Raw genomic sequence first — 26769 nt, forward strand, 5'->3', positions numbered from 1 at the left:
ATAAAAAATCGCCAAAATACACAGTACACACACAATTTTTTTCTAGATCATGAAAACGTGATCAGTGATCGATTCCGATTTCGAATCATTCAAAATCTCGAGTTAGAATTTTCATATGATCACAAAACTTCTCTATTATTACTACGTACATAGATAAAGTAAAAACATGTAACATTTATTAATGATTTCTACAATACCACCCCAAAACATTCAAATTACCCCCTCGATGGGGCGTGCACCCTATGTTGTGAAACATTGCTCTAGATCTTTATTCATATTAGTCTAAGATATATGTTATGTATACTAGTTCTTAGAAAAAACATGTTTTTACAAGATTTCTTGCTGTTTTGCTTTGAACATTGATGGAACGATATATCGTTACTTACAATTGTACTGACGAGTACCTGAAGTCTATGTAGTTATGATTCATGATAACTTGTGAATCTGTATTATACGAGAGCATCTAAATTTGTTCTTTTATTTCAATTAGTCGAAACATTCTAGCCGACCAATTGTGATTTTTTCTTCTTACTGTAAAATTAACTGAAATGAGATACAGTCAAACGTGTAATAAATAGTAATATTTATTGGCCTGGTTTGTTGTAGTTGGATTTTAAGGTTAGCAAATAGCATTAATGATCTTGCTTCAAGGCCCAACCATATGCCATTTTAATGTTTCTTGTATTATCTGGGGTGCTGGAGTTTCTGTGTCCATGAACTAACAATGATTGTGAATGAATTAGTAAAGGAAACGCTAATGATATGTGTATAGTTTTTTGTTTTGTTTTGATATATTTATTTGAAATTTAATTCCGAATCTTCAAATGATATTTTACTCGTCTCATAAATTATTCCATCCTCGCTGGCCGTGAAAACGAATCACATGGAAATGAATGATATTTTTACGATTTCGTGTGAATATTTTAGTGCTGATTTGCATTTTTATTTTATTTTGTAAACTTTTAAACGTCTTTATATTGGTCATACCAATGACAGTTATTATCGCGTAAACACAATAGTGAGAGAATGACCATATATTTTCGTTTGTTCGGCGAAACTTTTCAAGTTCGATATCGTCGATCTCGTACGAAAACAATAATTCAGTTTCACCGTTGCGCTTTTCACATGCTTCTCCAGCAGTTTTGCGAACTACTAATTCGATTAATATTTGATCATTGTATTTTTTTTACGTCGAAACAATGCGCACGCAGAAAATGAAAGTGTGTATGTGAAAAAATGCCTCTACTAAATATATACAATATTTTTCATTCACACGAATCGGAAGATTTTAACAAAAGACAATAAAGTTTCACCGTATGCAAATTCTTGTGTTGCGTTTCGTATTATAAAAAAGTTACGGTCAAAATTACAACAATTTATCGGGAACAGTTTGAGCGCGTTTTGTAATGCAATATAATATCACAGTTTTGTATGGTTTGCTTTTATTGCATCATGCATGTATGTAGACTATATGTTGCAATGAAATAGTCCTTAAATTTCGTTCAAAACGATATGGAAATACATGAAAATTATCTTCTTAAGAAACGATGTCGTGCGAAATTTTTTTTAAAAGAAAGCGAATAATCTATTGACAGCACCGAATAACCTGAAATGAATTGTATACACCTTTATTGCACCAATGGTGATTGCATTTCTTTTGGTAAAACCGCAATTTCTAAATTCATTTCTGGGTCATTATCACTTTCGGGTGCATTTTTTCATGTACATAATAATATTTAATAGAGCGTAAAATTGTAAGATGAAAATTCGCGATCAAGATGAAATGATTATGAAGTGTTCACAGTAATTAATTCAAAATACTTTGTTGACTAACAGGTAAACCCATTGATGTATAATACACTAGATGGGCCCTGACGTGTGATTTTGGTCGGAGATCTTGTCTTCACTAACTAAGGGGTTCGGGGGTTTAACTAGCGGGGAAGTTGGGAGAAAACAATGCTTTTTTCCCTACGACGCAGCGGTACCTACCTACCTACTAAGAGAAACTGTGCATGCGCCATGTATTTTGCATGCGCCAAAAGGGAGACCAGTATAAAGCGTGAGGGCGGATCTAGTGTATTAAACATCAATGGGTAAACCCCAATATGCCTTTCTGGTCAATTACAAACATCGATACCTATACAATTTTTAGAATAATTTAAAAAAGCATCAGAAAAGAGACATATTATATATAGCCAGCAGTTTGGCTTAATGGTAGCGTATATATTTAGCACCACTGAGGTTGAAGGTTCGAGTCCTCGTCAAACTGCTGGTTAGATTTGGGGGTTTTGTGACTCCAAATCGATCGTTTCTCTATCAGAATTTACCAATTTTATCTGGTCATTGTTGAAACGGTTCCTGAAAATTGGTATTAGATCATTTCCTGTTGTCACAAAATCTGTTGGTATAATTTGTAAAAATTATGCACAGTAATCTGAAATCTATAGATATCTCTATAGACATCTCTATAATTTCGTGTTTATTATTTGTATAAAAATTGTAATAATAATTGTACACAAAAATCTAAAAATAATCCATAGATGTCTCCATGATTACTATTTCTGTACTGATTAATTGTTATATGCTATGTATTCTGATTGTATATGTATTATTGTATTTCTGACCGTTAACGTACACTCGTCGCATTGGAGCGATCTGTAATGACGAGTGTATATTGATTGTAACAATAAAATAAAAAAATAAATATTGTGTTTAAATTTGTCTCCGAAAACTGTGACTTTTTGTCACTTGGCAAAAAGATTAAGCATTTTCATTTGTTTTTTCGTATAAAAATAAATTTGAAAAACTAACTTAATAACTACTTAGTACAGGTTTCAATATATATATATATATATATATATATATATATATATATATATATATATATATATATATATATATATATATATAATATTGAAACCTGTGCTAAGCATATATGTATGTACATATATGTACATACATAGAGGATGAAACAAGCGATTGAGAATGCTTAAACTTATGCCTGATAGTTTGTGTATGAACAAATTAGTTTGAATTTCGTATATAAAAAAACTAGTATGTTAATGAACGAACGAAATGCAATCATAGAAATGTACAAGTAGAATGAAATCGAGTGGAAAATTTTAAAATAATTATTTTGCAAAAATCTTAAAACCTTATTGAAACTTTAATGAAAGAGAAATTAGAATGATAATAAGAAAAAGTCATTCCATAAATTTTCATACACATATCTCATTAAATTGTGTTAATAATCATTGTCATCGTCAAAAGTCGTTGGTTCAGAATATATGTATGTATGTATGTACCTACATATACAGTTTTCTATGGCACAAATACAGTTTCACATTGATTGGCATTCAAAATCGGTTTTTGTTTGAGCAGTCCAATAGCTATCTCAATCTCTTTAAACATAATAACATTAATAACACGTGCAAGATATAATTTATATATTTAAGATATGTTTTCATATCGTAAAGTATAGTAGGGTAATTCGAATTGCAATGGTAGAAAACGACTTTCGCGTTGTTTTCCCTCTGTTTTGTATTTGGCTTGGCAATAAAACTGTGATTATTATAAAGCGTGCCAATTAAGAGCTCACCACGAAATTTTCGACTAATTTGTGCTCTGAAAGTGAGCGTTTTTTTTTTAAATTGGTTCTCGTGCGATCTCACTTTCTCGAACCGGTGGCTCACGCCAAAAAATCATAATACAATAATTAGACCTAATGCAGTTGAGCATCGTTGACTTGTATTTATCCCAGTATGCCTAATTTTTCATCAGGTAAACAATGCAGATACGATTAGAACTTCAATTTATCTGATTTCGTTAAAAAAATGAGGGAAAATCGATCATTTCCACTACTCGAATTCATATTATTGATTGCACTAATTGGGATGAACCGTTTTATGCACATGTTTATGGAATTACAATAATTATAAATTAATTATATATAATATGCAAGTATTTTTAAACGGTTTGTATTTGTAAATATTTATAACAATTAACATGTACAATATTATTGTAGTGTTTTAATAGCTCTCGTTTTTCTGTTATTTGAATAATTGGTCTCATTATAAAAACAAATCATTTTGCACTCGATGTAAGCGCTTTTTGCAAAATCGTTCGACATTTACTTCGAACACATTTAACGGTTTTTAATTTGCAATTGCTACCATCACAAGCTTTTATATAAATTTCTTTGGAATTCAACTCGAAATCGACACGGAATTTGGAGCGTTGCTCCACGTTCATACATACACATTGTTGTTATTTAACCTTTGATTATGTTCGTTTGAAAGTCAATTACCTATACACATAATTGTGCATGAAAAATGTGTGTATTTTTGAGCGGAAATTGCAATGAATTCCAAAAGGTCAGCTCACCAATTAAACACCATAAATTGGTTTTATTTTATTTGACGTATTTGATTTTTGATTTGATTTTAGTTATCATGAAAACATATGTACATATGTACGTATATCATTATCGGAGGGAAGTTAACCGCTCGGCAGGTGGACTGATTTTCGATTTAACTTCTTCCTGATTTGCAAAATACCATTTGGTTTGGTGAAATGTGCATTTCATAGCAAGTTACGATATCGTTCGGTACCAGGCTTTGATCGTTCCTAACATATACATATGTATATTCGAACGCGATCGGACAATTACAATTAAAACTTTGATGATGGAAAATGGTCTCACTCCGTGGATGACACTTCCTGCCTTTGCCAAGGCTCTTCGCAGAATCAGTAGCTTAATTATGGGAAATTAACAAAAACAATGGTGCATTAGATTTTCCGTTACTTGTCTCCGCACTTGATGGGACCTCGACTTTAAAAAAAAATTGTTGTTTTCAAATATTTATTACGTGAAATATATTTTTATAAAGTGAATACCGCTTATTGTGTTCCGTATTATTCTATCCTATAATTAATATCCTATAATAACATAAATGTATTATATTTTTTAGGGAAATCATTACTCAAGTTTTTTTTATTATTCCTATAGAATGCACCTCGTATCGAAACTCATCTTCTGCTTCAAATTTCCGATAATTATTTGAACACTACATAGTATATACACACCTCTCATATTCAAATTTTATGCATATTTTATCTCTTTGTAGCTTTTGTGCTGATTTATCTATTCATAAAGCGTAAATGCAAGAGAAACGCTGTTGGAAATGTTACTTTTGACTGCAATTTCTACTGTGAAGTCTAACTGTAATTAAAACTCACCATGATTGAATCTTTATCTGAAAAGTAACGTATAATTTAATAAATGTGGAATAAAAAAAAATTAACACAATTAATACATATGTTAAAAATCTGATACTCATCTAGTGGTGTGAAAAAATACACACGATATAATAGTAAAAACATTTTATTTAAACTTTTATTCTTTATTTATCTATACATATACGGCTGCAAGGACCATTAAACCAAAATAAAATAGAACAGTAATTAAAAACAATATTAATATAGGAATAGAAAGAAGTTTTAAACAATGAAGATACCCGAAGTGAATAACTAAATGAAATGAAAACAAAAAAAAAATGCATTAAGCCTATGTACATATTAGAGAAATGATAATGTAACAATTTTTTAAAACTTAGTTTACAATATTATAATATTAAATAGATCAAATTGGCTAAAGTCATTTCCCAGCTTATGAAGTCTGGGTAACGTTGAGTTTTTATAAGCCCTATATTTAATAATATATACTTAATTTTTATAAGCCCTATAAATAATTGGAATTCAAATTATTCTTGAAATTGAAAAAAATGCATTCATTACTTAGGGGGGGGTTAGAGTGGAAGATTTTGACAACAGATTCACTATTAAATCAGATTTTTAAAGAAAACATCTAAGAGTAAGAAAAATAATTAGGGATACCGCTTTTGTCAAAATTTGACCTTTGTTATTATCGGTAAAACCAAAATATAATGGGCATTCATAATTCCCTTGAACTTTGGAGAAAGTTCTCATTAATTAATTTTGCTCTCCAGCTTCTACGTGATAATACGTCGTTGTCGTCCCGTCGCGCCTGGAACAGGTGGGACTTTATGTCCCTAATAATTATGTGCGAGGTAGACATCATCATTTGATGGTTAACTACTGCCCGCACAGTTCTTTATCGGATGGCTTCTATCCCAAGTGATATCCGACTTCTTAATGAAGTTGTTGCTGCTGTGCCTGAGCGTGATATTTTCCACCTCAGTGAGCCTGCGCTCATCATTATTTTCATAATTGGATGTGTTGTATGAGAGGAATTTTGATCTTCTCCCTACATACATACATATATTGGTACTAGGTGTAGATGCAAGATATTCCCTACATACTATGTATGTATGTACATACATATGTATTTTGTTATTTGATATTTTCTGCCATTACAATAATGCTAAACGATTTCTTATAATTATGCATCAATCTATTTTTGTCAGTATATTTTTTTCTCGTTTCATTTTTTCGACCATTGTGTCACATTAAGGACTCCTGTTGTGCCACAACTTAAATAAATAACAATGTCAATTTTATAATCAATTTTATAATTGTTTTGCATTCAAAAGAAAATCCAAAACAGTTGTATCGGCTAGTTTGTATGGATTTGTCAAAGAATAAGTCATCATTCAACATTTTTCGATCTGCTATTCAAAGGAGCCATTAAGTTTATCATAAATTGAAAACCAAAGATTGCCGAAAATATTGTAGTTATATCTGAGAAGCCTCGTCACCTTCCAAATTTTTGGAAACCTATATTTTTCACTTGAAAATTATTTGAATCAATACCAGTATTACCGATGGTGATAAATGGCAGTATTTTTGGAATTTCTACTGAGCAGATCCATCATATTAAAAAATTGATCATATAAGAATTATTACACAATTTGTTCTTATAAATAATTCAAATATGTCTTATGATCATATCCGAAACATCACCGACAATGATGAGCGTCTGTGCGTTCACATTCACGAGAGCTTTCACTGTTTCACCGTTTGAACATCTGATATGACTAATTAAGTGATCACATATATCCAAAATGTGAAACACATATCGTAAATTACGAAATCCGTAAACTGCGACAAGCGAGAAAATCACAAAGTGTTTTTTTAGCGTTATTTAATTGAGATGCTATGTGTTTTCTCTAACCTGTTCAAATCCGTCGTTACATATAACACACACCTGGGCATTCATTACGTTTCCGAGCTTACCTGCTCAAATCTCACACGACGTTTAAGGCTATTCGCCTTTATTTGAGTCGATGTCGAAACATTTCCCCCGAAGGCCGATCGAGGAAAATGAAATTCCACGGCGAATCACATCACATGGTTCTTACTTAACTGAGGCACGTAACGTCTGGACTACATACATATGTACATAAAATAGTAGCATTCAATCGGACGATATACTTGTCGAATTTTAATCTCGAACCTACTAAATTATCCTCGTAAAACGGACGAATCTGTGAGTGTGGACCGTTGCACAACTTTGCAGTTTGGTATACACATTATATTATATATTGTGCAGGTCAAATAGGTTGCATATGAAATCAGATTCAAAAGTGAATCGGCGCCTTTCTTCCACACATGTCCAAGGTTGATGAACTTCTATGGACTCTACGATAGCGTTAAAAAAATAATAATTACGGCACTTACATAAGGTGTAATTTGTTAATTCACATTTTGATACATATTCATAAATACGGTCGAAATTATAAACCGTACGAAGTGGTATTTATTCGATAAGCGCGTATTGTAATTATTGGTTGTTTGGCCGTCGTTCTTGCCACATTTTGATCGTATATTTAAAAGAAGATTCTATCGGTTGTTTTCGTTTGAACTTCTCACACTGATAAGCGAGTGCTTAGAATGAATAATTATAGTGAAACTAAATGGGGTACATTACTAAGTATACGAGCTTTGATTTAAAAGAACCGCGATGGTGACTTTCTTCGATGAGTTGATATGCGCTATGAATAAAATTTGCTATGACAAAAATTTCCATTCGGCAGTTTCGATTGAGCTATAGATAAATAATTTCACTTTTTTATGATTGAATTTATAGCATGGAATCTATTCTTATTTCCAGGTATAAATTACAAAATTGGTCCGTCAAAACGACATTCTTTAGGCAGCTCTATTTGAGAATTGGGTCTGCTCAAAATTAAAATGTCACGTTGGAAATATCGACGACATAAAACAGTCAATCAAGTTGTTGAATACACGACGCTTAACATTGAAGCTTTCAATAAATCTTTCAATATAATTCGGCTTAGTTTTGTACCGTAGGTCAAAAATGTTTCAACTCCCAAAATAATGTAATCGATTCTATGAATCTTCGTATAAAAATTCATATAAAAATTGAAATTGTTTTGAATGTAATACATCGAAGCAAAATATTGTTTATATCTCATGTACTAAATTATTGTAAATAGTCACGCTACGCAAAATTAGAAATTTGTCGTAGTTTTTCACTTTCCACGGAAAATTTTCGAATCATATCAGTTAAATATTCATATTTTATTTAAATTATTCGTGTGTGAGAACACGTGTGATATTCATTTGTTTAAATATAAATGAAAAAATTCTTTTATTGTTCGTTTGTTTGGTTAGTTACGAAGAAATTTAAAAAATGCTCGTCACCGTTGCTTATATTTTCCAAAAGCTGTTGCTGAGATGAAACTGATAAATGTAAGTTATTAATGTCTTGCTATATATATACATATACATAACTATATCAAATGGATATTTCTTTTATTAATTTATATTCATCTCTAAATCAATGCTGTTTAATCACATTGGAAAAACGTGTATTCAAATGATATTTTCCATCACGCTTGTTAAATATACATAGTTATGTCGTTGAACAGTACAAAAATGATGCTTTATCAAAATAATAATTTGTTGATATGGTTTCTTAATAATAATCACGCTTGTTAAATATACATAGTTATGTCGTTGAACAGTACAAAAATGATGCTTTATAAAAATAATAATTTGTTGATATGGTTTCTTAATAACATTCCGTAATATTGCATTAAAATTATACGATAAATGTATAAAGCCCTATAATTATACGTATATAAATATGTATGATAGCAACCGAAATATTTTCATTTCCGCGAGAAATCCTAAACTAGAACATATACATTAGTAGGGTTTTTCGGTTCTGAAAAATTCTTTTCTAAATTAATATGCATCAATAAGCATAAATGTAAAAGAAAGTCTGAATAATCAGACGTATACTATAGTATAATATTTATTATATGAGCCATTATATTTGAAAGAGGTGGAAATCCAATTTTCAGTAAAAAAACACTATTTCTGATTGACTTAATTCACAAATTGTTGTCACTTATTTTAATTTTTATTTTCAGAATCTCAGGAAAGCATAATAAACGTATGACAGGCCATCCGTATTTTTAAATGTTGTTAAACGCAAAACATTATATTCAATGTTTTGCGAAATATTTTTCGAAATGAAGAAGAGTGGACTTCTGCCACTTTTAAATATAACAACTCATATATCTGATGATTGCTGACAGTATAGTAAAACCGACACTAATCAGTGGTGTAAGAACTTAGATTTTTTTTCAACAATATGAATAAATACGTTTGTCCAACACTAACTAGTGGATTTAATGTGGATTGTTTTAGTTTTTGTCTAGTTAGCGCTATGATTTTTTTTATCTCACTATTCGAAAATCGATTTTTTTATATGTCGGTTTTTGTGTAAACCATGGTATGTACATACATAGTCTGCAGTTCTACGTTTAAAAACTATGGGTGAACACAATTTTATTTAGCCTCGGTAATATTGTACAGCTTACTAAAAAATTAGTCACTTACTTGAACTGTTTTTACTTTATCTACATACATACATACATGTATGTACGTAGTATTAATAAATGAAGTTTTGTGATCATGTGAAAATTCAAACTCGAGATTTTGACTGATTCCAACTCAAAATCGATCACTGATCACATTTTCATGATCTAGAAATAATGTGTGTGTGTCAGTGAATTAGGGGGATTTTTTAAACACCACTAGTCTAAATCCGTCACTATTAGATATACATTTTTAAGTTGACCGGAAATCGTAAGTGATTTTTTTTACATGTAATAGAAATTATAAATTGTATACTGTGATATTTTTTGAAGATTTTTACTAAAGTAGTACTTTTACTCTAGAGAATCGAGGTTTTTTATGTTTTTCTCGGCAAACTTTCGGCTCATTGAGCTTATATGTATTTCATATCTAAAAGTTTAAACTTAATACAAAGGTATATTTAAACTTAATACAAAGGTGTATTTAAACTTAATACAAAGGTATATTTAAACTTAATACAAAGGTATATTTAAACTTAACACAAAGTTAATTTGGTGAGCACTCTTCAACCGGAAGTGGCAGTTTATTGTTTTTACGATTTTTCTTTCACTATTTTTTTCGACCCCTTAAACAAGCGTGCTCTTCACGAATAAATTCAAGTATAATTCTTGTATCGGTGTGATGAAAATAAAAAAAATCACTAAATTAAATAAACCGTAAGTGGGAGTTCTTCCTCTTAGAAAAGACAAAAATGATTTTTTCCACACCCTCGAACGTATCAAGCTGAAAATTTATATTTGTATTCTCTATGTACTAACTTCGAGTTGACAAGGTTTTGATCAGAGTTCGTAGTAATTAGTCAAGCAAGGATACAATTTTACCGAAAATGGCCCAAAGGGTCGTTTTGGTATAGATCACTGTTAAGCAAGGATAAATATGTACTATCACACAATTTCAACGACATAGGTTGAATGTGTCGTTTTGAAAGGACTATCCCATGCACGCGTGCCATGAACGTCACATTTTTTCTATACGTTTAAAAAAAAAACCACGTGCCACATTCATCGCTGTCTGATTTCGCCCTTGAGAGTCGACGATCTAAAGCAGATTATGTTTGGGTAATAATCTGTGTATGTGTAGATTTACATAAGATGTATTGTGAACACAATATTTATTTATTTATTTTATTTATTTTTTACATATATACCAGGAAGGCCTTACCGGTAAGCCCCAATGCGCCTTCCTGACCACTTAAAATTACAATTACAATGCAGCATTTTTATTACAAGTCGTTGAATTACGAGACACTGAAAAACTCACAAATTAACGAGACATCTATGAATTGTACATAAATTTTATTGTACATTAATCAAATAGTGGTAACATAGTAGGTAGGAAGGATTTTTTTTAGCCAATTTTTATACGGGAACCGCCGTTTCAACAATGAAATCAGAGAAAATTGGTAAACTCTGATAGGAAACGATCGACCTGGAGTCACAAATATCCAAGTCTGATCAGCAGCACCACAGATGTACTCGGAAAAATACTTTTCAATCGAGGTCAGCTCATGGTATCGAACCCGGCGCCTTTCGACGCTAAGCAGAAGCTTAAGAGGGCTGTACACCCGAAACCTTAATTTTGCTGCCGTTCCTTTCTTCGATATATGTATATATATTGAGTGAATGCGACAGTTGCGCTTCGACCAGATAATACATATTTTAAATCGAGGTTTTGTATTCTCCAATTTTCTCCTCCGAAACTGGACCAATTTTTAAAAAAAATTCATCATCGGTATGAGAAAGATATTTTCTATGCAACTGTGTGCGTATTTTTTTTAAATCGACCTTAAAATAAGCACGCTGGACTCCTTTCGTGGATGTAAAAAAGAGGCGATTTTATAGATGTTCGGCGGCTCCAATCTCCTATAAAAAATAAGTAATCAAAAAAAAATAAAAGCACAGATGCATGCCGATGATAAATATCCATAGCATATTAAAAAATAATTTCTCTAGTGCCATAATTGAGGAAGGGAGAAGTGTAATACGTTTGTATGGACAAGGCGCTGGTGTCCAGTCCTCTTAACGACCGAGCTATGCTGCTGGCTAAATGTGAAACACTAGTTCTGTTTGACTTAATTCACAAATTGTTGTCACTTATTTTAATTTGTTAAGTCCAAAATCTCAGGAAAGCATAATAAACGTATGACAGGCCATCCGTATTTTTAAATGTTGTTAAACGCCAAACATTATATTCAATGTCCAAAGAGTGGACTTCTGCCACTTTCAAATATAACAACTCATATATCTGATGATATATACATAATATAATAAATATATTTAGATTATTATATCTATATATCTAGCTATGTGATATACACATTGCTGACAGTATAGTAAAACCGACACAAATCATCGATTTTTGAAAATTAACCATTTTCATATACATTTTAAAATAATCAAAAGTCAGTGGTTTAAAAAAAATTGTTTAAAAATATGAATAAATACTTTTGTTAAATATTATTAAGGGAATTTAATGTGGAGTTTTTTGGATTTGTTAGGTTAGCGCTTGGATTTTTTTATATCACTATTCGATTTTTTCGACATCGGTTTTTGTGTAAACCATAGTAGTATGCAGTTCTACGTTTAAAAACAGTGGGTGAATACAATTTTATTTAGCCTCGGTTATATTATAACGGATTACTAAAAATTTAGTCACTTGCTTGAACTGTTTTTACTTTATCTATACATATGCATATGTACGTAGTAACAACGGATGAAGTTTTGTGATCATGCGAAAATTCGAACTTGAGATTTTGACTCATTCGAACTCGGAATCGATCACTGATCAAGTTTTCATGATCTAGAAAAAATGTGTGTGTGTTTCAGTGAATTTGGCGTTTTTTGGATTTGTTAGGTTAGCACTTGGATTTTTTTATATCACTATTGGATTTTATATCAAAATCGTTTTTTCGGACATCGGTTTTGTGTAAACCATAGTACTATGCAGTTTTAACGTTTAAAAACAGTGGGTGAATACAATTTTATTTAGCCAGAATATGTGAACAATAAAAAAAATAACAATATTGGAATATGTGAACAATAAAAAAAAAATTTTTCAACCGTTGTATGTACATACAGTGCGATTTAAAAAAAATGAAAATTTCAATCTACCAAAAAGGGATGAAAGGCATTGAATTTTTCGTCATGGGTCGGCGTGGAACATGATAGGAAGTGTCGCTTTCGAACCGCTTAAAATTTGGCGACATTATGCAACCGGATTTCGTTTCGTTGCAATGTGTGCACGCGCTCACACCCGTATCCGGAAAATGATGGTTGCGTTTTGTTCCGACTCGTTCGTATTTCGCTCACGTTCCGGAACCGGCGGGGGAGGGAGCTTCTCAAAAGGCGGTGCGCGACCCGCGCGGCGCTCACTCGACCCACAGCTTTCCAACAGTGCGAAACGGATTACATTTCGATTGGATTGCAATTTTTCATTTTCTTCCAAGTCGAAATACGAATACGTCGTTGGCAGATTACGCGACACATACATACATCATACCAATAGTAGGGAGCTTTGCGAAACTACATACATATAGTAAAAGCTCGGTCAGTGCTCGTTCAGTGGTGTGAGACTTACCTGGTGTGGAGTGTGTCGCCTAGGAAATACAAACATGATCAAGATAACTGTGAGTATATTTTATTTCATCTAAATACATACATAAATACATATGAGCCGATATAATTTAAAGTGGCATAAGTCCACTTTTCTTCATTTCGAGAAATATCTCGCAAAACATTGAATGTTGCGTTTAACAATATTGGCCTGTAATACGTTTACTCTGCTTTTCTGAGATTCTAGACATGTCGAATTGAAATAAGTGATGTGAATTTGCGAATTAAGCCAAATAGAAATAGTGTTTTCGGAGCTGAAAGTTGGACTTCCGCCACTTTGAAATATAACGGGCTCATATATTGTCATTTTCGTTACAGTGCTTGTTTACAATACATATATAATATGTACAATTGTGTAATATATAGGTCTATTATATACAGTTGACCTTACATATGTACATATATATTTAGCATTTTTTATATAAAATTTTTAATACATAGGCACATACATACAGTATAATTTCGAATGTTTTTTACGATCACAGTCTCATAGCAATTGAGAATATTCAACGCTTTTTAATATTAAATCGATTTAGTGTTCAATTCTTATGTAAATTTTAGTCTCCTATACTACTAATTTTTAGTTTGCATCTTTTTTTTTATTTTATAAATAATAGTATGAAATTGGGTAGTTAATTTACAAATTGAGAAACGTTTTTGTTGAGGTGATTTTTTTTATCATTTAATATATGTATGTACATATGTGTGTTTAGAAGCAAAGCCTTAAAGGGTTGATAGCACATATTATTTTGAACGTTTTGAGCCACACATTCCTCAGTCCAAAGTCTTCAAAATATTATCGATATTTGATAGTTATCAAAATTTTAGCTACCAAACATCCTGTATATGGTAATTTGTTGCAAGTTTATCAATATTAAAAATTCTGTATGATATACATTGTGCATATATACATATATGTGGTTAATTTAAAGACAAATGTCTTATCATATTGATGTTCGGAAATCTTCTCTATAAGTACATATTTATATATTAGATTTATTATTATTACTATACATGTAAAGTATGAGGGAAAAAAATGTTGTTTCTATTGATTTATGCAGTTTGTTCATCCTTAATCTTTAAGTCATCAATTTTTGTGACTTATTAATATTGGCAGGTACTCTAAAGTTTGACTTTGAATTAAATTTCATCACATAATCATTGCAACTATGTGTATCGTTATTCAACAGCTGAACTTTCGAGCTTTTTTCCGCTATCCATTTCTATTTCTTATATACATACATATGTATTGTATGCATGTATTATATATATAGAATTTCTATTGTATTGAACGATTTTTGCAATGTACATATATATTTTTTGTGCACATTATTCTGCATTTGACACGTGTGCCACTTACAATATTATTGTATACGTTCGCGTACCGAATGCATGTATGTAATTGGAAATTGCATTATAAATACATAGAAAACAATAAAGAGTTAGTAAATAACGTTTAGGTGTGTGTTTGTGTGCTATGATACAGAGACACATAATTAAATTTGTGAGAATTATTGCAAAGCTGCATAATCCATTGTTTGAGAGAATAAGTTCCATATGCGATATTTTCACCGAGGTTTTCCCTCGTACAAACGACACTATTGTCTGTTGCCATGTTTTGAAATGAATAAATTCTAAAGAAAATATCGCATATATCTCGGCGTGTGCATACTTTTTTGCCGTTGCAAAGGTGTGCGCGAAATATTTCAAATAAAAAACATTACATATATAAATAAATCTAATTAAAATACGATAAACGGTGATCATAACACATAGTTCTGCACACATAGAAGTGAGCGGTATAATTAGTGTAACATTGACGAGATCAAGGATTTTCCAATACGTACCCGCTAAGCACTCGTACGTGTAAGTTTGCGTTTGAAATCAACCGGATATATTACAGGACTTCGAGTACACATATCATTAAACGATGTGATGTTTTTTTATTGTATTTGCTAAAAAAAAATCGAGGTGGATTAGTGTGAAGTTCGTGATTGACGTTCGTGGTGAAATTTTGTCGTTACCATTTTCTCGTGCGAAGTTTAGATGTTCCACTTTGATGCGATAAAAATCTCCGAAAGTGTTAGTTTTTTTTTATGAAGAAAGGCTTACATATTCATATGATGAATATTTCTTTAAATCAGTTTAACGATCTTAATAAAAAATAATTTATATATTTAGTTAGTGGTATCAGTCTTCATCTCCTTATAGTTAATGTATTTTAAGTTAGAATGTTTGAATTAGCTCATTTAACAGTCTATTTGATGCTTTATTCGGATTATGGTGGGTGAGAGTCCACCTACAGTTTTTTTTTTCGTTCGATCAATCTTAACTTAATTATATGTAATATCCGGAAGTTGTATCTAATTGGTTAAGTATGTATTACATACATATATATACATATGTTACAGTCTAAGTGTACATATTTTTCGTTCATCAACATACTAGTGTTTTCATGAACAAACTATCAGGCATATGTAAGTTTTAGTATTCTCAATCGTTTGTCCCATCACGTACATACATACATATGTATGTATGCTTAGCCTGGGTTGCAATATTTTAATATTAGCGAAAGCGGGAGCTATTATAGCAACGTTGTAATATGGTTCCCAAAGGATTTCTCTTTTAAATATTTGGCGTTTTGACATTTAAAGGTTTTGCAGATCAAGAGTCTTGACGGTTACATGTTTCATGCTATATCTGGTGAGTCTATTTATAAGATTTGACAGTTACACTTAAACCAATATTTCGTGTATGAAAAAACTAGTATGGATGTACAGGGACGAACTGGAGTGAACACTTGGACTGTAACATACAGTGGCGTAACTAGAAAAATTTTGTCTCGAATCCAAAAGTTTTTTTTTAATGAAATAAATAAACTTACACATTATTGATATCCTTCCTAACCTGTATCTAAATTTGCAAATTATGCAATCACATATTTTTAATTTTCTTTTTCAAAGACATTTTCAGATCTTCTTCATGTTAATATTGCAAGTTCGCCAAGATTTTTTATTCATAAATACTGTTTTTAGTTAGTGTGAATTGATTTTCCAATATTTTTTATAACTTTATATTTATTTTATGCATTAGTATTTGGAGACCCTCCCAAGGGCTTCATAGTAGTTAAGCCACTGGTAGCATACATATATACATACATATGTACATAAATACATTAATTCAATTACAATTTATTCTAATCGTTGTCAATGTTGATATTATTCACTGGGATTAGTGAAGTTCAGAAAATAGAATCGGCCCTACTTAAGCTATGGGTTGTTTGTTATGGTATGAGCCACCGCGTCGTTCGCTTGCATGGACTAGCCGTTTCAATTCTATTCCTCTCTTATTACTGGCGAATTGTTATGAATGGGCGTTAAAACAAAATATTTTTTGATTTACTCGTTTCTTCGAGCATTTATGGAATTTGATTCAGAATACTCTGATTTGTGTCTATCAAATATCATTCCAAAGTATTTCTTTAAAATAATACATATTTACACATTAGATTCTTGAATACAAATATAACAAGGGACTAGGTTCACGAAACAATTCCCTAAGAACAAATCAGTGCGGAGCGCGCGAAAAAAAAAAACAAATAACGAGGCCTTGGATTGTTGCATTCTCGGTCGATTATTCGACAAATCATTCAGAAGTTTTGACGACAAACAGGATGTTATTGAGAAAAGTCGCCTACTTAGGATATTTCTGTTTAAAAAATTAGAAACTATACTCATCAATTCAAGTCACATTATTTTAATTAAAATATATGTATAGGTATATATATTTTTGCGCATACCTAGTCCCCTGTTTACGTACATAATTCATCAATAATTCGAAAGATTATGGTACACTTATAAACGTTATGAGTCATCTTTAATCGATCTAAAAAATTTAAGGAAGGGTTTTGTTTGATTTAACTTAATGCTGGGATTCGAAATAAGATCTTATCATTGGATTTTCAATTTTATATCTACATATGCATATATTATTCTCTGCTGGGAATTCCCCATCGAATTTTGTTGATTTCGAAGTATTACGTGCAATGATCGTTCAGTGCATAAATCAATACGTGTTGCAAATCGTATAATAATACAATATAATAGATGATGGTATCTGTGCTAAGTTTTATATCCACATATCATCCGTTGAGGATTTAAGATCACCATAAATCACTCCGGCGAACATAGCTTAGCCGCAAATATAATAATTTACGGTGAATGGCCCCCGGTGTGTGTAGTCGTCGCAGTGCGACTCCGGTGAGTCGAATCTCGTGAGACCCATCCGTTTTTCTGTGACTTGTGCAATACGCAATTTCCGTCTGTGCACCACCGACGACACCGAGTAGTAAGTAACACGTCTCGTGTGCAATTTGCGATGTTAATGCATTTCAGCCGAGTCGGCCTTGGAAGCCTTACGAAAATCTGCAAACAATCGGCGAATCCTCAACCCACTTCTTTGCGGACGAGATGCTCGAATTTTTTTGATTTGCATTCGCAACAGTCACCTACTTTATTTGCATGTAAACATGTGTGCGAATCCACGGTGCATTCTCACGTGCCGAAAGGTTTCGCTGCATACGTTTTGTTTGTGTGCATATTTGGCTATTTGCAATGTCGGTGGAGGACACTTCAAGGCCGGACTTGTCGACTTTAAGATGTACATACGTATAATCATTTTATAATAATATATTGTATAATTCAAAAGTTCATTGTATGAGTGTAAACTATTGTTCATGTAATGCATGTGTCATAATAAATTATATGCATTTATAATATTGAACTATTACTATATACAGCACGTGAACCGTTTGTTCCGTTCCGCTTCCGTTTGGACAATGCGACGTAATAGATACAAATATGCTGTTTTGCTGAAAAAAAAAATATAAATATGCGTTCTTGTTTCTCTTTTGGTAATTTTTTTAAAGCAAACTTGTTAGCATATAGCTTAATTATTGTATTATGCACTGTTGCACGGTTCACTCGGCGTACGAAGCGTGCACGCCACGGGAAAAAATAATGCAATATATTATTGCATATTATATATGAAAAGTTTTTTGATATTGCACTTATATGAATGCAAAATGTGTTATACAATCCGTTTATTGTACAATATGTGCATATTTTATAAAAATATGTACAGTAAAAAATAAAACCTTCGTGATTTCCGCGTGCTGTACATAATAATAAATTGCTTTTCATATTTTGGATAACGAGGAGCTTCTTCTCACCGTGTGAAAATTGTGAAGATTAACAACGCCGATAAGTCATTAATAAAACTCCAAGGATTTTTTTACTGATCTTTATGAGTGACCTTTGCGATGTTGTTAATTAAACGCGCGCGTATATTACCTTAAAATTACACTTTTTAACTATGATGGAGTGTATGTAAATGTCTTATAGAGCTATGGGCACATATAAAAGTCAATACTGTCTAAATTTTTACACCATAATTACTAATGAAGGTTCGTTTATATTATCCAATACTCCACATCAACAACTCGGTACAACACAGCACGACACTGCACGGAAAATATTAATTATGTACGTACTATACGGCATTGCTCGTTTGCGGCACGTTCATGCTTGTTTTGGACGAGTGTGAGGAAAAATCGGCTCACATATACATTACATAGCGCGACGATACGGCGCAATATCGCTTGCGTTGAGTCAACATTGTCACAATATGCCGTTTCTGAAAATCTTCATATGCACATGGTAGCAATTTTGTTGGTACGGGTGCATTTGCCATTACATGAATACGGCCAAAGAAAACCCTGTTCTGCTAGATAAGTTTCGGTGACATATGTATATTGCTGTATATGTCACCGAAATACAAATACAAATTTAGGTGTATTCATACTGGCGCAGCACATACCGGCAACTGCACATAAGCAGCAGTATGAAAAGTATTTTTAGTACATTCTATATGGACATATTTCTATGTTCCGTAATGTGTACGTGGCTTAAATATAATATAATAGCAGTAGGCGACACAATCTATTCATATTATATATCCACTGTATAAATATTCACGAATGATGTGACGTCATAGCGGCGAGTGCACCCGCACTAGCTAAAATGCTGCCATGCACATATTTTGACAATATTGACTCGACGATACGATGCAAGCAATATTGCGCCTTATCGCCGCGCTCTGTAATGTATATGTAAGCTGACTTTGACTTACAATCGCCCAAAACAAATATGAACTTAGCGAAAACGGTTGGTGTTGTATAGTATGTATGAATAGAAGTAGTCTTTTTCGTGCACTGTTGTGCCGAGCTGTTAACGTGCAGTATTGGATGATATAAACGAAACTTTATGCGTATGTATATTTTTTTATATTATACACGTTTATATACAGCATCTATTTTTTTATGAACTGTAAAAGTAGTCAACGTATGATTTATATTATTATCATGTCATTCATATCATCATTATTTAAATTCGATTTTGCCTTGCACTCGGTCAAAACTTATCTGAACGTGCGCTGTTGTAAAGTATGAATAGTTTTTTCCGTACACTTCTGTGCCGGGCTGTTTCCTTGCAGTGCTGGATAGTATGAATAGACCTTAGATTTTCTCAGTTGGTGTTGTTTCGGATACGTCACACACACATTACGGAACATATGATTGTGTCCATAAACATATAATGTACTATAAAATATGTTTCGTATTGTTGTTTACATGCAGTTGCCGGCTAGCTGCGATGGTATAAACGAAATTTTAATCGTTAGTAAATATTGAGCAATATTTATTTATAATGAACATATGTATTTCCAATATGGTAAATACATAGACGTTCGTATTTTAAATGTGATTTTTTATTGATTTTATGAATGTGCATAATTGATGAGATTATATTGTGTGTTATTTTGGTTATGATTCGTAAATTAACATATTGACTTGTTCGTCACGCATATGAATTGTGCAATCTGTATTGCTAACCGGTAGCCGCCCGATGGGAAGATCGATGTGCGTATTATTCAAATTGAATCACCCACATATCAATCACTTTAAATTCATAATTCGTATGTCATAATGTGTATTTATGTATGTATGTGTAACGTTTTGAATTTTTATGTTACGCTTTCGGCGATCGATTTGTGCGAGATTTTATGGTGAAAACAAGCGCGTGTGCGCGCACGTAATCACTTTCTCCGCGGATCGCAATTGACGACAGGTAGTCAGTGTAGTAATTTTCTAGGGCAAATATTTTCGATTCGGTCCAAATGGACGACTGTCGATACGAATTTTCCGGTAACGAGACGTAGCTTTTCACGAAGACCACGCCTTCGGCTTCTCGCAACTCGGTTTCCGAGATAGGAATCGAACGTGAACTATAACGTATCGATTTGTCTTGCACGATCGTTTTGTGTCAAAAACATTTCCATTGTTGTCGATTTTATTTGTAATAATAAAAGTAATGTATGCAATTTGAAAGTTTTCCAGTAGGGTCTGTCGCAATGGTTTCCGATTATACATACATATATAGTTTTTGTTCGCTTGTTAATGTTTAACGACGGCTATCTGTAATATTTTTCCTTATAAGACATTATGTACACCGTGGTATGCTTTAAATATTCGCTTGGTGCTTTAAATGGTTTAAGTTAGAAAGCCTTTATTGTGCTTTTAATTTATAATTAAATTATTCTAAATAAATATGTGAAGGTGGGTTTGTCTACGGCGTGCACTGTACGCACTTTATTGTGCAATTATTTCGAATGAATATATTAAGTTAATTTATATATTCACTGTGAAATAGTTTGGAATTTTTTTTTTTTTTTTTGGCAGTAATATGTGTTCAAGTTAACGATCCAATTCAATGCCGTAAACATTACGGTATATCATTATAAAATTTTGCACTTTTGATTCGCCTTTTTCGTATTATGTAGGTGTAGGATATAATTAATTGAAATAATAATAAGGCTTATTTCGATTGGATTTAAAAGGTTAAAAATTCCGTTTGCTTTTATTCCGGGCAGTTAAAAAAGTTATAAAAACGAAAGGTTACCATTCGATACAGTTTCCATTTTATTTGTTGAATTTTATGCTACATAGTTTCAATGTTAATTTAATGAATGGCTATAAATGTTATATCAACTTAGTTCTATTATAGCGAGTCCTTCAATGCCCACTGTTTGATGGAAACCTCTCTAATCCTCGTGTATGCTTTACACAGTGTGTTATATATACATATCTTGAATGTCATTTAAACATCCCATGGTATATATTTCAGTTACAAAAAGCTATAAATAAATGTACAGCATACATTCTGCTTCATTAAACACGTAAACTTGGTCACACTTTTCATCCATGAGTTTCTATTTCGATCTCTAATATCTAACTATGCTTATATGTTACAGTTCAAGTGTATCTTCCAGTTGTAATATATTTTCATTAGTTGGAATATATTCCGTCTAACCCACTTAAGTTGATTTATATGGCGAATTACATTCCCACTGGTCAAAATATATTAAAATTGAATATACAGTTTAACTAAAAGTTGGTACCAGGTAAGATGGAGAGGTTAGGTTTTCGAGAAAACGTCACTCGACTAGTAACTTGAGTTGGAAAGTCACACTTTTATTTCGAACGCATTCTTAGAGTTATCGTAATACGGTACTCATTACCTTTATTTGTAATATCCAGGAAATATTAACGCACTATTGAATTCTAAAGCATTCGTAAAAATATCAGGGCTGTAAAAACTTTTATATTATAACTAACGCATATTGTTTAAATTATATTTGCGCTTATAGAGATATAATTTACTAGTTGAATTGTATTCAAATATGAATGACCTAAAACGCCAGTTTTACATGTATTAATAAACTTCGTCGTCAATATTTTGTCGTCGAAAATTACTTCGTCGTCAATATTTTCACACCCATGTCATTACTATCAAAATGCAAAACATTTTGGAATATAACATTGTTCAAAATCTACTCATTTCTGTGGTTATATTTAACATATGTACATATATATGTACATTGAAAACAATAAAAATTAAATTTTTTGAATGTCATCAGATTCGTAATAACATGTAATATTACATTTTGATTTTATGTTAACGATCGGCGGCATCAATCAAAATATCATATTAGGAAATCTTTTTTTATTCAAAAATCTACGTGCAATTTACAACATTTCCTCGATTTTTTTTCGAATATTTCGTTATCCTACAAAAACACAGTATAGAAAATTGAACAGTTTATATGTATATGTATATACATAAAAAACGGACATTATCTTTGGACGGCCACGTCTCCTTCACCTTTGACTGTCGGTTCGGAACAATACTCCCTCGGTTTCGCCTATTAATAATCATCAAGCAATAGCACTTTTAGATCGGCCAGGTGGTCGATAGGTGTATTCGGTTGTACCGTGAGAGTGCACACCATTTTCATGGTCAATCAGATAATGTCGAAATCGACCGTAGCAACTAGCCGAGATGCGGTGACCTTTCGAGATAAGCGAGAAAATCTGCGATCGCGGTCGACCGGCCATTTTCCACGTCCCAGCTTGCAACACTTTAAACCGTGCGGAAAAACTGGCGCAGATTTTCCCTCTAGGCGCTTAAATCAATTATTCAGGGATGTTGCCAAGGCCGTGTGAATAAATTAACCGACAGCCCTAATATTTTCCCAAAACTTCCGACTTGCTAATTTGTGACAAAATTTTGTAGATGTTGTACTGTATACATGTTGGATATATCTCTTTGGGGAATCACTATCGAATTAAATTATTTATATATATAAAAATAATGCAACATTTAGTAATTTAGTAATAATGGAACAACAGTACTTTTCTAATTGAATTTTATAGTAATATTAAAATTCAACTATAATAATAACTAAGTAGAGTTTAACATTGACGGTGTAAAAAGAAGAATATAGGGCGATTCATACAAATATGGCTTATTCATTGTTGTTATTGTTAAACATAAATACATTTTAATTCGTTTATCAATTCCTTTCTGAAACCAAATATCAACGGTAAAGTCACAGTATACATAGCTCAAGATGTTTTTAGATTTAAGACTCAAATCTTATCCAAATTTTATTATATCAATGAATATTTATTTTGCTTTTTAATTTATTCTGGGGTTATATTTTGACATTTTTGGCAATTTTCATTGACATAGTTATTGGAATGTCCTCATGCAAAATTTACACTAATCATTGCTTCTTTCACTTAAATATTTTAAGACAGCAGCATAGCTTGATGGTTTTTTTTAATAATAACCACCGAAAAGTTGCCGGTCTCGAGCCCATGGGTTGATCTCGATTTAAAATAATTTGTTCCGAGTATTATCTGTAGTGCTGCTGGTTAGACGTGGATATTTAAGACTCCAAGTCATCGTTTCCTATCAGAGTTTGCCAATTTTTCTGATTTCGTCGATGAAACGGTTCCTCATCAAGTTAGCAAAACCATCTATCTAACTATGTATGTCACCACTATTTGAATATGATTTAAAGTTTATAGTTTAATAGTGGTTTTACCCGGCCTCGCTCGGTATTTGTATTGTAAACGGCTTAAACATGGCTAATCTAATAGTTATTTGATTAAATTTATTTGAATAGTTTTATTTTATTTAAATTCATTGGTTTTTATTAAATTTAACGTCAGAGATTCTACCAACCAAACCTTACATAGTTACATACATTAAACTTTACAAAGTCTCTTTCGAAATTCAATATTAGACGTACAAGTTAAAAACTATCGGTGTCGCTTAAGAGCAACTCGAAATGCCATCATGGGGAAATATAATTTTAAATAAACTAAATTTTTTTTATATCTTTCGGAAATCAATGACTACATTATATGTACATAGCTTTTCTTTCCTCGCAACATTTCATAAATCGGTATACAGTACAAAAGTTCCACGAAGCAGCTACGGTCGACTTGAATTATGCTACGCGAAGAAATGTTTGCCTTTTCACTGTTCATTCAATTCAATTATATCAACCTACCTACTGAAGCAATAACACTTTTACTTCCTTGGGCGTTGGATTTTAAATGGCAAACTGTAAAAAAGTTTGTCATTATGAAGCAATTGCCTTCAAAATACGAGTATGCTACTTGATGAAAAAGTGGTACGTGTACGAACACTGTCTGAAATATTCTAAGCGGTTGACGAGCTTCGCTGTTTTTACCCGTTTAAAAAATTACGCAATCCACTGGCATATTGAAAAAAAATAATTAGTGGGAAGTTTTGATCCGAGTATCGAATTATCGTGTTGTTTGTTCGCAGCTTGCGTGCGTGAGTACCGCACGGATCGCCGCTTTCTCACAGCAGTTGGGTCGCCTTAACGAAATTCGATCAATGTCGGCAATGAAAACGGACGAAATTTGAATAATTGTGATTGCGAACTGATTCTCGGCAATTGTGAGAAACGGTGGAACGTTTCGAAAGTCGGTCAAAATTGGGCAACGAGATCGACCGCGCCGGGTCAGATATGAGACACCGCCGTATAAAATGCATACACACGCATCGTCGCTGCATATTGCAAAAGCACTTTACCGTGGAAGAGTGCGTAATGTGGAGATCTCGCATACCTATTTTTTTTTTTTTTGGTAATCTCCCGTCGAAAAATTTCGGCAATCGCTCAGTAGTTATTGTCTATTGTGTGTTGTGAAGTCACCGTACGAGTTTGCACCGCACATAGTCACTCATTATTACATAGAGAGATACGTACATACTTACGTGCATACATACATATGTATGTATGTACATTGAGCTATTTCGTTTTCACTTCCTGGTGTGGTATCGGCACTTGCTCGTTAAGGAGTTAACCCGAACGATTGCGAAATAGTTCTCGTGCTCGTACACATCTGCGATAATACGCGAATGAATGTAACGTGCCATGTTCGAATCCGAGAAATTGACCATTTTTGCTTTAGGCGTTGGAGCGTGCGACGCAGTACGTGTTTTCCGCGTGATTTAAGGAGTTTTTCGTGCCGTTAAATATGCACATATATATATACTCTTCCTGTTGAAAATTCCATAGAAAAAAGATTGATCGCAATCGTGCCGCTGTATCGTCGAAAAATCGAGCGTTGAAAATTTTATTGCTATTTTTTACGGAACGCTGTACGATGTCGTGGATGTTGGCGATTGTCAATTAAATTTAATAAAATGGTGCAATTTTTCGTTTAATCCTTTCGTTTGCGGTTGATTTCGATAGGTGTATCGAAAGTCGATATGCTAACAGTGAGCGTGGGAAATTTGCTATCAATGTCAGGTACAATATACCGCAATTGGCGAAACCTAGTGTAATTTCGGTCGGAAGTGTGTCATTGTTTGTTTATTTTCCACGTAAAAACTACGTCGAATATACATAGGGAGGATTTGGATACAATTTTAATCCAATCAGTTAGTATTGTTAGTGTCTTTTATAACAATAACGAATTAAGTAAAATCCTACGACGCACCTGTTGCGTAAAGTGAAGTATATGTGTATTCCAGTGGTTGCCACGCGGGCTTTTTTCGGGCGTAGTTTATATTTTGGGTGTGAATCTTTTTTTTTTTTTGACTAATAAAGGACGAATACCAGTCAAAAAACTGATATTGTTCTCGCATCCCTTGAAAAGAATTAACTACAAGAATACTTATGGTATATTATGTAGTACCTGCTATGCCCGTTCATTGAGAGTATTTTTGTATGAAATTACTGTTAACTAAATATTTTCTGTAAGCAAGACATTATTTATCCGCCAGCGGGGTTGTTCATTTTATTTTAAAATATTACTATCAAAGTGGCCGAATAGTTTAAATCAGGAAAAATATGTATTACGGACAGACCGATGTCGTTAAATGTACATAAGTGCAAGCCTAAATACAAAAAAAGTAGGTATAAGTTTCCCCGACAAAGAGCAAAGGGAAATGATGAATCTTATCTACAATATTTAACAAAGATAGTTTTATTGTGATTTATTTTATTAAAATGCATATCATATTTTGTATTTAAAAACCCCCGTCCACTGCATGTATAGAAAAAAATAGGCCAATAGGATAATACTGGAAAAATTAACTACGCCCGAAAAAAGCCCGCGTGGCGACCAATGGTGTATTTTAATCAAAGTTACAGTCTAGTTTGTAAGAATATATGTTTACATGTAAATTTTGTATTATATTATACCAATCAAATGTACGTACTTAGGTCTATTAAATACGTATAAATGTATGTAGTTGGGTCTATTATAAAAATAAACGAGTTGATTTGCATTTTGTAATTTCTTTTAATGGTGAAATAGTGGAAT

The 26769-nt window shown here is 32.4% G+C and overlaps 2 protein-coding genes across 2 annotated transcripts in view; both read left to right on the plus strand.

The window, feature by feature from the left end:
- LOC143916171 (transcription termination factor 3, mitochondrial-like) overlaps positions 1-26769 on the plus strand; it is a 143587-nt gene that overhangs the window by 37958 nt on the left and 78860 nt on the right. The gene's annotated exons all lie outside the window — the stretch shown is intronic.
- Positions 13257-26769, plus strand: part of LOC143915638 (uncharacterized) — a 31371-nt gene continuing 17858 nt past the window's right edge. The window contains exon 1 of the mRNA XM_077436349.1: positions 13257-13516. Within this exon, the coding sequence (XP_077292475.1) occupies positions 13502-13516 (15 nt within the window). The 5' untranslated portion in view covers positions 13257-13501. The remainder of the gene's footprint in view (positions 13517-26769) is intronic.

Source organism: Arctopsyche grandis, chromosome 8, assembly GCF_051622035.1.
Source record: "Arctopsyche grandis isolate Sample6627 chromosome 8, ASM5162203v2, whole genome shotgun sequence".
Classification (NCBI taxonomy): domain Eukaryota; kingdom Metazoa; phylum Arthropoda; class Insecta; order Trichoptera; family Hydropsychidae; genus Arctopsyche; species Arctopsyche grandis.